Source organism: Corylus avellana, chromosome ca1 (genome assembly GCF_901000735.1).
Source record: "Corylus avellana chromosome ca1, CavTom2PMs-1.0".
Classification (NCBI taxonomy): Eukaryota; Viridiplantae; Streptophyta; class Magnoliopsida; order Fagales; family Betulaceae; genus Corylus; species Corylus avellana.
Window position 1 is genome coordinate 17,193,446 of NC_081541.1, and position 13,120 is coordinate 17,206,565.

General features: G+C 36.0%; 1 protein-coding gene across 1 annotated transcript; it reads left to right on the plus strand.

Annotated features, from left to right (window-relative positions):
* The first annotated feature begins 2,075 nt into the window (after positions 1–2,075).
* On the plus strand, positions 2,076–2,746 carry LOC132164234 (auxin-responsive protein SAUR22-like). Its single transcript, XM_059574704.1, has one exon. It carries the CDS (start codon positions 2,123–2,125, stop codon positions 2,402–2,404), a length of 282 nt encoding a protein of 93 aa, XP_059430687.1. The 5' UTR covers positions 2,076–2,122; the 3' UTR covers positions 2,405–2,746.
* Positions 2,747–13,120: the final 10,374 nt, after the last annotated feature.

Below are 13,120 nucleotides of genomic sequence, written 5' to 3' on the forward strand. Positions count from 1 at the left end.
TCTTCTATGTTGTGATTTGCAATTCTTATATGCCTAACACTAGACTTATCTCTCTATACCTTTTTCTCTCAACCTTTCCTTCTTTTTCTCTCTATACTTTTCTTGTCTTAGCACACGTGAAACATTGAAGCTTGATGCTCCTTATATAGGTGTAGAAGGGTTGGTGAGAATGGTTGGTGCAACAACCATGCATTATTCTTCCGACGGCTTGGTTGGTGCAACAACCTTTCACTATTGCTTTGACTGCTTGGTTGGTGAACTCCACCAACCATTTGACCCATGTGGGATTCATGGCTCGATTAATTCAAAGCAATTTCCAACAAAGGTGGTGTGACGTGATCTCCCAAGCCAAATAATCAATTTTCATTGACCAAATATTATGAAAGATCACGCCACATCAGTTTTGATGGATAAAATATTACAAATACTTGTCTAGTATATAATATTTCTCACTTGAGCAACTCATATTTTTTTTATTAATGCTATTTTAACGTGCTCTTAAAAAAAATGTATTCTTCATATGTTAAGAAAGACGTGACACTTTTCAAATACCGAGTTGAGAGGAAATTTTTGTCCCAAAAACTATGAGAAGTGGCATACCAATTACCAACCAACGTACGAAGGAAACAATGGCTCACGTTTGCCATAATCAAAAGAAATGACGCGGGCGTTCGTTAACTCTCTGGTTTCTCTTCCTTTTTGTCCGGGATTGGTCAGGCTAAGGAGATGGCTCCTGAGGCCACAGATGTACCGAAAGCCCGCTTTTCTGTTCACATTCAAGAAACCAAAAGAAGGCATTTCGTTATCGGCTTCAAAAATCCTATGGGTAGTAATGAGATTCCTTTATTGTTTCTGTGATGACAATTGTGTTTTCATACTTTCCACGCAAAGAGATTCCTCTGTTTTGCTCATTAAGTTGTTCTTGCAGCACTTACCTCAAATAATTCGCATGAACCATCTTCTTTTTTCTTTTTTTCTTTTTTTTTAAAACTCCACAAAATTATTATTTTTTTACTTGAATTTGTCGTCAATTGTGCATTGGAGGCATTTTCCAATTTTACTTTTATTGCATAATGCAGAGGCTGAACTTGTAGACTCAAGAATTGATATTGGGTCATTGGAGATGAACTGTGTAGTGACTTTGAAGGATTAGATAGCTCCTGCCATGTTTGGATATATATATATATGTTAAGTTATCAAATTTACATGCAACATTTCACTAGAAGAGAAAAAGATTCAGGATAACTATCCAAATGGGACTAATCTCAAATGTCTGAGCCATAATTGACAGCTTCTTATCATAAATTCACATGGGAATTTGGTTGTGTATTTTGAATGGTTTGGCTTTCTTTGAGGACACACTCCTTGTGCTCTTCACAGGGGTCTGTCGTAGTACTGTAGCAACATATGCACGCTCTTCACAACGGTATCCCGTGCAGCCAATGTACTCAAAGCAACCAATGCCGGTGTTTTTGGCCCACGACATGTTATTAAATGCAGTTGTCTTCTGCCTCCAAAGTTTTGTTTGTAATTGTAATTGTATATATCCACTGATTTTTTTTATGTTTTTTACAGCTTGAAATGTAATGTTGAGTTTATAGTTCCAAGGTTTATGTTCATTCTAACACGGTGAAGAAAGTCTGAAGTATATTTCTGTCAAGAAACAAAAGACCTACATGTCTCAACCATGTCCTTCCAAGGCTTCTATATCCAATTGTGTCCACAAGAATTTTCCATGGTTCATATCTGATATCTCTTTGATTTCAAGTGGGTCCGTTACGTTGTTGTTTGTTCTCCAAGAAAATGATGGTTGGTCATAATGTCCTCCACCAAATATACAGTCTCATTCACTACCAATTTCTCTATGATGATTTTGAGAACATCACCATGTGATCCTTGGAGTGCTTGTTTCTCTGACAAATTCCCACCAGATTGCCTCCACACCACTCACACACATTTCAGAGATTTTCTTAGACAACCTTCCATCTATAAATATATACACGATTTAGACATATTCCACAGCCAAATCATATCCTCAGTATCTCTTGCAGCAAATATTTTCTCCCTTCTCCCAAGTCATTTGTGAACTAGAGTCTCTTCCAAAGTCATAATATAAACACAAATGGCTCTTCTTCCTGGTATAATGCACGCTAAGAAGATTGTCTGCAGGTCTGTTTCTGGTCTTTCTAAAAGTGTTCCAAAAGGCTACTTTGCAGTATATGTTGGAGAGGATCAGAAGAAGCGATTTGTAGTACCCATATCATACCTGAATGAACCTTCATTTCGAGAACTGCTAAGTAAGGCTGAGGAAGAATTTGGGTTTAATCATCCGATGGGTGGTCTCACAATTCCCTGCAGAGAAGACATCTTCATCAATCTCACTTCTCGCTTGAATGCATTTTAGTGCAGGGTGCACTAACCTTGATCAAACTAGACACATTTCTTCTCTATGGCAGAGGAGGCAGAGCAGGAAATGTCTACCCACATGACAGAAATCATTGAAGTTTCTCAAGAAAATAGCTTTCTGGGAATCCATTCGCCCAGGACCATTCAGGTCAATGAATGCAGATGACTCAAGGTCACAATCTGTCAGTAGGCCAATGCTGTTCACATTAGAGAAGCCCATCAGGAGGAGTTCCAATTCTATAGGCATTGATTGGCCTCACTGGTAGTGGCTTGCAAGCAAGATGGACATGAAAATTGTTGGTCTGTTAAACATGAATTGTCTGATGACATTGACCAAAAGCCATCTCTTCAGTTTTGAATTAGGAGATTTGAGTTATTCCATTATTCATTGTAAAATTTTGCATTTGTCTGCAATGAAATTTAGGACTAAACTCTCCATGCAAATATATGAAATAGAATCTTTCTTTCTTATATATAATTTCTTCTCTTCGATGGAAAATGTCATACAAGCTTCCACAATGTCTATGGTTGTATAATTCTAGGAGCTAATGCATTATATTTGGACATTGGACATAATTGGATTGCGATTTCATTACTTTATCATGTGCATAGGCTGGCTATCAGCGACTGGAGTGCCAATTTGATGTCTACCATCTGACAAGGGATGTGGAATCCTTGCATAGTCCCTTAATTGACATGAACAAAGAGTGTGGTTGAGAATGGAAGAGTGTTAAGTCGGGACCTTTACTTTGATATTATGTTATATCATCACTTATTCCAATAGTTTAAATGGATAAGAAATGGTAAATTTTTATCATTTAACTAATATTCTAACATAGAATTTTGTGGTTGAACAAGGATAGGAGATATTGTTAACTGACTTTTGTCACTGGTTTATATGATCGAAATAGGCCTCGAGTTGATTGCATTCTTATTTCTTAGTTTACATCCTAGGTTTGGTTTGTGGGATGAGAAGCAGCAGGAAGAGATGTTTAGACAGAGATCATCATCTGAAATTGGGTGAAGTGAATCTTGTAAGGGAAAGCTTTATCTCGTTATACAGAACAATTGGGTATAGGTGGTTCAACAACACCAACCTTCCTATTGTAACCGGAAAAGTAGAAACAGCTTCCATGACCTTTTGCTCGCCTTCTGCATCATGTGGATTCACCTCAAATACGGCCTTCTTCAATATCTATATAAAAATCAAGCATAGCGGATATTATATATATGAGCTGGTATTTGTCACCATGATCATCTCCTATGCAGCATCTTTTACTTACTTCCAATACTACTTCTTACTCCACAACAGTATCACCTATTAAAAAAAAAAAAAAAAAACAGTAATTGGACAGATGCATAACACACCGAAAGATCAAGAGAACCCACAGCCACATAGAAATATACCAAATAAATTCAGCTCACTAAATGGATTCAAAGACATCTTCTGGCTAAAAGTTGAGAGTGACTGCATCATGGTGTGGTGAAAGGCATACACGTCTTTTCCAAAACATTGATCTTTTAACCATTTACACTGCTTGATCTAGACAGTATCCTGTTCAATAGAGTACTGTTGGGTGCATCAACAACATCTTTTAAGCCAAGTAATTTATATCCACACTCCTGCCTATGGTCTGAGGTGACTTTATTCCTAGGATTTGCTTTTTATCAACACATTACAAACTTCTCGTTCGATATTCCCTCTCTAAGCTATACTTGTATACTTGTTCCTTGCACAAGCCTATTGAGCCGCAGACTCAGATTTTCAGCCAACCCACCTAAGGACTTCAACTTACAATGTCAAATTACAGCCATTAAAATGTAGATGTAAGCAAATCCACATAAAAACACAAGATTGGTTTAGAGAGTGCAAAGAAAAAGATGAAAAACAGTTGTGCAAAAAACAATATCTCAAACTCCTCTTTTAGGATTTAATAGAAAATTCTAACGGAAGGGGACATTGCAAAAGATGAATACACTAGAAATTGAACTTTAGAAAAGACATTGTAAAAGTTGTGACAATTCATGGAGTTAAGTTTTTCTTAATTAAAACAATTTATTAAATATCAGTCGATATGTTAATGTATAGGCTGATTTATTTTGGGTTTTTTTTGGTGTTTGGTATTGATAGTACCTGGTATTGACAAGTGATATAAGAGTGAAAAACGCTATGCCGACTCCAAAAACTTGTTTATCACAATTTATGCGGAATTAATATTATGAAGCAATAAACAATTCAATCACCCAAAATATATAAAGCAATAAAGAGGCAGACACAGATATTTTGGTGACGAAGAGGAAACCTTTTAGAAACCGATCTAAAAGTAAAACCTCTCCGGGGCAGCCAAACCCAGGAAATCACTATCAAAAGATTATCCAGAGATTACAGACACCAGGAACACTTACAACCCTTTGCAAGACCTTGGCTCTGTAAGATCGACAAGCCTACAACTCGTCTCCTTACTCACAATTTTCTTCAACGTGATTCTCCTTTACCGGACCCTTCCGATAGACTTCTCAACCGTAGATTTATCAAAGGAATAACTAAAACTCTAAGAGATTCAATTTAACGCTCACCACATATGATTTATCTGGGGGTGAAAATTCGTACTTCTATCTTCTATAATGATGTATATATACCCCCGACAAAACCCTAGACTTAAACCACTTAAAATCACGTTTTTGGGCCTCAAACTTATGGGGTGTCCGGACATGTTAATGGGCTGTCCGGACACGGCTTTGCGGAGCAAAATTTGAGTTTCTGGAAATGAGGTCCGGACCCGGGGAAGGCATGTCCGGACATGGGTGAAACAGCATTCTGAAAATGCTGTCCAGTCTTGATCAACAGCCCCGATCGATGGGCGTTTGTGGTCCGATTGAGCTGAAATTTTGCAGGGACGTTCATAACACATGAATCTACATTATGAACGGTGGAGATTGGATTCTGAGCATTCTATATCAGTGTTTGAGCCCATGAGTAGTAGCCTCTGCATTTTGGAACTGAATTAAGCCAACACAAGAACTAATAAACTCCCCCTTTGGCAATTCGGTGACAAAACCAAAATGCCGAGCCAATCCCATCATCTCCCCATATTTACTCCCCCTTTTTGTCACAGAATGACAAAAGGTCTTCATATTTCCTGAAACACTTCACAAAATATATTAAGGCATATGTGGAACAGGAATACAGAAATAAAACTCATGATCACAAAAAAATGACGTAGAATGCAAGATCATGAACACACATCACCAAAAACTCCCCCTCAACATATGACTCAATAATCAACAAGAAGCTAAAAAATGCGAAACATGTTTCTCCCCCTCAAAAGTCAAATGAACACAAATGATAACACATTAATGACTCATGTATTGCACAATGAATATCCCAAACATGCTCCAAATATGCAAAACATACATGATACTAGAAATGGCTAGAAACTCATATTGCTTAACCCAAGCCAAGAAAATGTTTCATTCAACCTATGCTTGTGTGGTGTGTGGGTAAGCCATCCAAAGAGAAAAAATTTCAATTTACAAAATGAGGAGAAAGTTTCACCACCATGAGGTTTTGACAAGTATATCAAATCAAAAGTCAAACCTTATCATACTAGGGCCTAGCCACTCTCATCCTATACAATTCTCTTTGTAAAATATTTTGCACAAGTTTGACACAGTGAAATAAATTCCTTTTGGAATATGATCTTTTGATTTTATTTGTTTCACTATTTTGTTTATTTTTCTCTTTGAGAAAGTGTCATTAAACTTTTGGTGCTTCTCACAACAGAGAAAGCAGGAATTTTTAAGCCCTAGGTTCAACTTGCATATGGTCAATTTGAAAAATATGACTAGTCAAAAACCTCATATGGTTACCTAACAGACCTCACAAATAAAGTGAAACAAAACCTCAATTTAAGCTTAAATGTGCACAAAAGATAAAGCATAGGCAAAATGTACCACATAAGCTTAGGCTTTAGGTAACCACAAAAACAAGTCCATTGACACAAATTTTCATCTCATGCATATTAAGAACATTCCAAGATGTAAGGAATTAAATCCATAAAAAGCAACATGAGAAATTAATGGACTATCTAGGTGCATAAGACAAAAGAAAGAAAAGAAACAATCAAAGTAACATATTTTTGTCTTTTTGAAATTTTTCACAAAAGAAATGCACACAAAAGAAAAACAAATGCAAAACAAAGAAAAATGCAATGCAAAACAAAACAACATGCTTGAATTGAGATTACAACAGGCAAGACATGAATGTCCTTTAGCATTAAACTTTCATCACATCTTATAGGTCCCACTACAAAATAATGATTTGGTTTAATAACTACTTCTAGGTCTTCACAAGACATTACACATTCCTGAACATTTGATTAGCAAGTAGACAAAAATCTTGGTGGTCCGCACACAACATCTCATCTATAAGCTTTTCAAAGATCATGATATATGAATTTCTTGAAAAATCCTTTATGAATATGCCTCAAAACATGAATCTCAAAACAATCATGTATATACTCTTCATACAGAAAGTGTAACAACAAAAACAATGCAGTGCATAAACAATAAAGTAAAAAGGAAAAAAAATTCAATGAAAAAAAACAACATACTCTAGGATATTACAAAATAAGCAAAACAATCAATCCTAGGCATGTTATTGACTCACCTAACTTTAGGTGAGATCACTACCACTCCCCCTCAATGGGTGAATGGTATCATCCTTCCTAACCCACACTTGAGAAATCTTAGGTCTAGACTTATGACTTTGCTCAAACTTATCTAGCCTAGATAGCACTTCTCTCATCATTATGACCAAACCCTCACTTTCTTTCCTAGAATAGGAATTTTCACTTTTATGCTTATGGGATTTCAAATCAAAACACTTTGGTCGAATATGACCAACCTTTCCACAATGATGACAAGTGGGCACAAACCTTTTAAAAGGTAATTTTCTATGAGGATGCATGACTCTAAGCTTAGGGTAAGATGCATGATGCTTAACATAAATTTTCTTACCTTTCTTACCATGGAGAGTCGGAGCAGCTACATGATTTTCTTTCTTTGGAGTAGCTTTGAATTTCCAACAGTTTGGTCTAATGTGACCAACAATCCCACAATGATGGCATGTAGGAAAAAACCTACCTTGAGTTTGTTTAACTGAAGGAGTCTTAGAAAAATTAGCCTTGGTTTCTTTAACATTCACAGGCTCAACATTCAAGGACTCATTAGAAACATGTGAAGTAGATGCACCAACATTATCAACAATCATACTAGGCTTGTTAGGAACAAATTCTTTAGTACAAAGAAAACTTTTCAAATTATCATTAGAGAAATTTCGTGAGAGTTCCTTAGAAACATTCAATTCATTCTCAAGTGATAAAGACTTTTCAACAAGCACAGAAATCTCAGATTTCAAAGAATCAATCAAGATATGTGATTTAGACAAATCATTCGCCAAAGATTCTTTATCAGATTTCAAAGAATCAATTAGGACATGTGATTCAGACAATTCATTAACAATAGATTCATTCACATGTTTAAGATCTTGAAAATCCCCCAAACAATTTGCGTATTAATGTCTCAAAAGAGTGAATTTTTCCAACAAATTGTTGAAGGAGTTTATAAGATCATATTCTCATTGAGAAGTATTCATAGCAAACAAGAGTCAACAGATCTCACTCAAGAATTTAATCCAAACAGAGTGAACCCGCTCTGATACCAATTGAAAAACGCTATGCCGACTCCAAAAACTTGTTTATCACAATTTATGCGGAATTAATATTATGAAGTAATAAACAATTCAATCACCCAAAATATATAAAGCAATAAAGAGGCAGACACAGATATTTTGGTTACGAAGAGGAAACCTTTTAGAAACCGATCTAAAAGTAAAACCTCTCCGGGGCAGCCAAACCCAGGAAATCACTATCAAAAGATTATCCAGAGATTACGGACACTAGGAACACTTACAACCCTTTGCAAGACCTTGGCTCTGTAAGATCGACAAGCCTACAACTCGTCTCCTTGCTCACAATCTTCTTCAACGTGATTCTCCTTTACCGGACCCTTCCGATAGACTTCTCAACCGTAGATTTATCAAAGGAATAACTAAAATTTTAAGAGATTCAATTTAACGCTCACCACATATGATCTCTCTTAGCACAGCCTCCGACGAACTCTCTGGGAGTGAAAATTCGTACCTCTCTCTTCTATAATGATGTATATATACCCCCGACAAAACCCTAGACCTAATCCACTTAAAATCACGTTTTTGGGCCTAAAACTTACGGGGTGTCCAGACATGTTAATGGGTGGTCCGGACATGGCTTTGCGGAGCAAGATTTTAGTTTGTGGAAATGAGGTCCGGACCCGGGGAATTGCGGTCCGGACCCGGCTTGTCCAGTCTTGATCGACAGCTCCGATCGATTGGCGTTTGTGGTCCGATTGAGTTGAAATTTTGCAGGGACGTTCATAACACATGAATCTACATTATGAACGGTGGAGATTGGATTCTGAGCATTCTATATCAGTGTTTGAGACCGTAAATAATAGATTCTACATTTTGGAACTGAATTAATTAAGCCAACACAAGAACTAACAATTCCTATCAAAATATATATTCATAAATTAATTATATTTATATATGAATTTCAATTAATTAACATTAGCTACGACACAAGTAATCGTAAGTTATTTCCATCGCCGACAACCATCAATTGCGTCACTAATTATATCCGACACTAGCAACGGGTAAAACCCTTGCTAATATACTCTATTACTGTTTCAAAGTACCTACATCTGACTCACTTAACATTTTAGTTATCTACTTTCACTAGTCCATATAAAAATATTATTTATTTATTTATTTTCAAAAAAAAGAAAATCATATTGAATTTTTTTTAATTAATTTGATTAGCACTATAAGTGCAGCCAATTGTCACAATTACAATGCCTAAAATTTTAGGAGTTCAATTGCCTAAACGTAGTCATGGCCAGCTACCTCAACCTTCACTACAAGCAATATGGTCTTTAGCGACCAAACAAATAGCGACGACCCTAAAGTCGCCGCTATTGAGGGGTCATTAGCGGCGACTATTTTTAGTCGCCGCTAATGACCCATCAATAGCGGCGACTTTTGGCTCGCCGCTAATAGTGGACGCTTAAAACCAAAAAAAAAATATTTAGCAGCAACAACAATAGCGGCGACTAAAAGTCGCCGCTATTAAGCATCATTAGCGGCGACTCAAATGGGTCGCCGCTATTAAACACAAATAGCGGCGACAGGGGTCGCGGCTAATAATACTCCAAACAGCGGCGACCCTAAAGTCGCCACTGATGAGAGTCAACAGCGGCGACTCTTCAGAGTCTCCGCTGATGAGTGTCATTAACGGCGACTGTAGAGTCACCGCTATTGACATAAGAAAAGATTAAAAAAATAAAAATAAAAAAATCATTAGCGGCGACAATAGAGTTGCCGCTAATGATCACTCATTAGCGACAACTCTATGGTCGCCGCTAATGACCCCTCAATAGCGGTGACTTTTGGGTCGCCGCTATTGACACGGGAAAAAGTAATTAAAATTAATTAGCGGCAACTATAAAGTCGCCGCTATTAATGGGTCATTAACGGCGACTAAAAAAACTCGCCCCTAATGACCCCTCAAGTCGCCGCTATTGATACGGGAAAAAGTAATTAAAATTAATTAGCGGCGACTTTATGACCCATTAATAGCGGTGACTTTATGACCCATTAATAGCGGCGACTAAAAAAAGTCGCCACTAATGACCCCTCAATAGCGGCGACTTTTGGGTTGCCGCTATTTACACCTCAAAAAAAAAAAAAATTATAAATATTGGGGCAATGCTATTGACCCTACATATATAATAGAAAAAAATTATTTACCAAAAATTCACCTCCGATCCTCTGATAATATGTCATTATTTCTTTTATATTAATTATTGGTGAATTTTTTCTATTTTTCTATTTTCTATTCTTATTTTATATAAAAAATCAATATTTATTTTTTTCTTTTAAAGAAAACAAATTCTCCTATTAATTATTATTGAAGGTTTCTATTTCTTATTCTTATTCTTATTTAAACATTTGATCGAACAATCGACCGATCTTGGTGAATTAATTCGATTGATTGTGATAGGATCAAATGATCGATCAAACATCCGATCAATCCAGGTAAATTAGTTCAATTGATCGTGATATGTTCAAATGATCGATCAAACATCGATCCTATGAATTAGTTCGATTGATCGTGATGGGATCAAATGTTTGATCGAGCATCCAATCGATCCTGATGAATTAGTTCGATTGATCGTGATAAGAACAAATGATTGATTGAACATCCGATTGATCCTAATGAATTAGTTCTATTGAGGATCAAATGTTCGATCAAACATTCGATCGATCTAAATGAATTAGTTCGATTGATCGTGATATGTTTAAATGATCGATCAAACTCCGATCAATCCTAATGAATTAGTTCGATTGATCATGATAGGATCAAATGTTCAATCAAACATCCGATCGATCCTAGTGAATTAGTTCGATTGATCGTCATAAGATCAAATGTTCGATCAAACATCTGATCAATCCTAATGAATTAGTTCGATTGAACGTGATAGGATCAAACATCCGATTGATCCTAATTAATTAGTTTGATTGATCATTATAGATCAAACATCTGATCGATCATAGTGAATTAGTTCGATTGATCAAGACAGGATAAAATGATAGATCGAACATCCGTTGGATCCTACTGAATTAATTCGATTGATCGTGATAGGATCAAATTATCGATCGATCCTAATAAATTAGTTCGATTGAGATCGATCCTAATGAATTAGTTCGATTGATCGTGATAGGATCAAATGATTGATTAAACATCCGATCGATACTAATGAATTAGTTCGATTGATCGTGATACGATTAAATGTTCGATCGAACATCCGATCGATGATAGTGAATTAGTTCGATTGATCGTGATATGATTAAATGATCGATCAAACATCCGATCAATCCTAATGAATTAGTTCAATTTATTGTGATAGGATCAAATGTTCGATCAAACATTTGATTGATTCTAATGAATTAGTTCGATTGTCGTGATAGAATCAAATGTCTAATCGATCCTACTGAATTAATTCAATTGATCGTGATAAGATCAAATTATCAATCAAACATCCGATCGATCCTACTTAATTAATTCGATTGATCGTGATAGGATCAAATGATCGATCGAACATCTAATCGCTCCTAATGAATTAGTTAGATTGATCGTGATATGATCAAATGATCGATCAAACATCCGATCGATCCTAATGAATTAGTTCAATTGATCATAATAGAATCAAACGATCGATCATAATGAATTAGTTCGATTGATCGTGATAGGATCAAATGTTCTGTCAAACATTTGATCGATCCTAATGAATTAGTTCGATTGATCGTGATAAGATCAAATGATCGGTCAAACATCTGATCGATCCTCCGATTGATACTAGTGAATTGGTTCGAGTGATCGTGATAAGATCAAATGAGCGATTAAACATTCGATCGATCTTAGTGAATTAGTTCGATTGATCGTAATATGATCAAATGTTCGATCAGTTTTTTTAAAATATTTTTAAAACTTGCACCAAAGTACTAGTGTGTTTGCTTCCAGAAAGTTGTTATAAAAAAGTGTTAAAAAAAAAAAATTCATAAATTTGATCAAATTTTATATATATATATATATATATTTCCAGATCAGAAGGCCAATTTATTGGGCCAAATTATATACAAGTCATCACTCATCAGCTTTAACTTCTCCTGAAAGTCTGGAGCTGAAGCAAGAAATGGACTATATATTCAGATATTAGGTGCTTAATTATTCTAAAAATATTGTAAGTATAATTTTTTTTTTTTTTTAAAAAAAAATTATCCTAAATAGCGGCGACCAATTTTGTCGCCGCTGATTATGCTCAATTTTTGCGCCAATAAGTGGCGCGGTGTTTGAAAAATTTTTGAACCAAAAATTTCAGCCACTCCAAGCCGTGTTTTTTTCTCCAAACTCTCCAAACACCCCCTCTCACTCACCTCCCTCATCACTCTCACTCTCTCTCTCTTTCTCTCCCTCACTCCGGCGCACTAAGCTCTCTTCGACAGCTCTCTCTGTGGCCCGCAGGTACATCTCCGTTTCTCTCTAAGCTTTCTTTCTTTCTTCCTTTTCTCTGCATTTCGTTCCTATTTTCTAGGGTTTCCAATACTGCAATCCGGCTTAATTTTCTTAATTTTGTGTATTATAAAGAAATAATATCAGACAAGAAGGTTCTCTAGGGCCCAAACTCAAACGGACCTGAATGTTGTTCTATTGTGTTTGGTTCAATGGGGTTTTGAATGTTTAGAGAGATTGTTCTGTTCGGATTGTTTTTTGTTTTTGGGGTATGTGTGGGGGGAGGGGTTTGTATTGGATTGCATCTCTTGTCCCTGAATGTTGTTCCATTGGGTTTTGCCCTTTTTTTTTTTTGTTTAGTTTTTTTTTTTTTTTGTCAAATGGTTGAGATATATAATGAACAAGTTCGTGATCTTCTTTCAAGTGATGGTCCCCAAAAAAGATATCCTTTTTTTTTTTTTGTCTTTCATTTTTACTTTTCGATTTCATTCTTGATTGTAAGTTGAACTCCATCTGATCTTTTAATTACGGGCAGCAGGGGCGGA

What these genes read in the sequence shown, in the direction of transcription:
- LOC132164234 (XM_059574704.1), top strand. Translation starts at nt 2,123, where the DNA reads ATGGCTCTTCTTCCTGGTATAATGCACGCTAAGAAGATTGTCTGCAGG.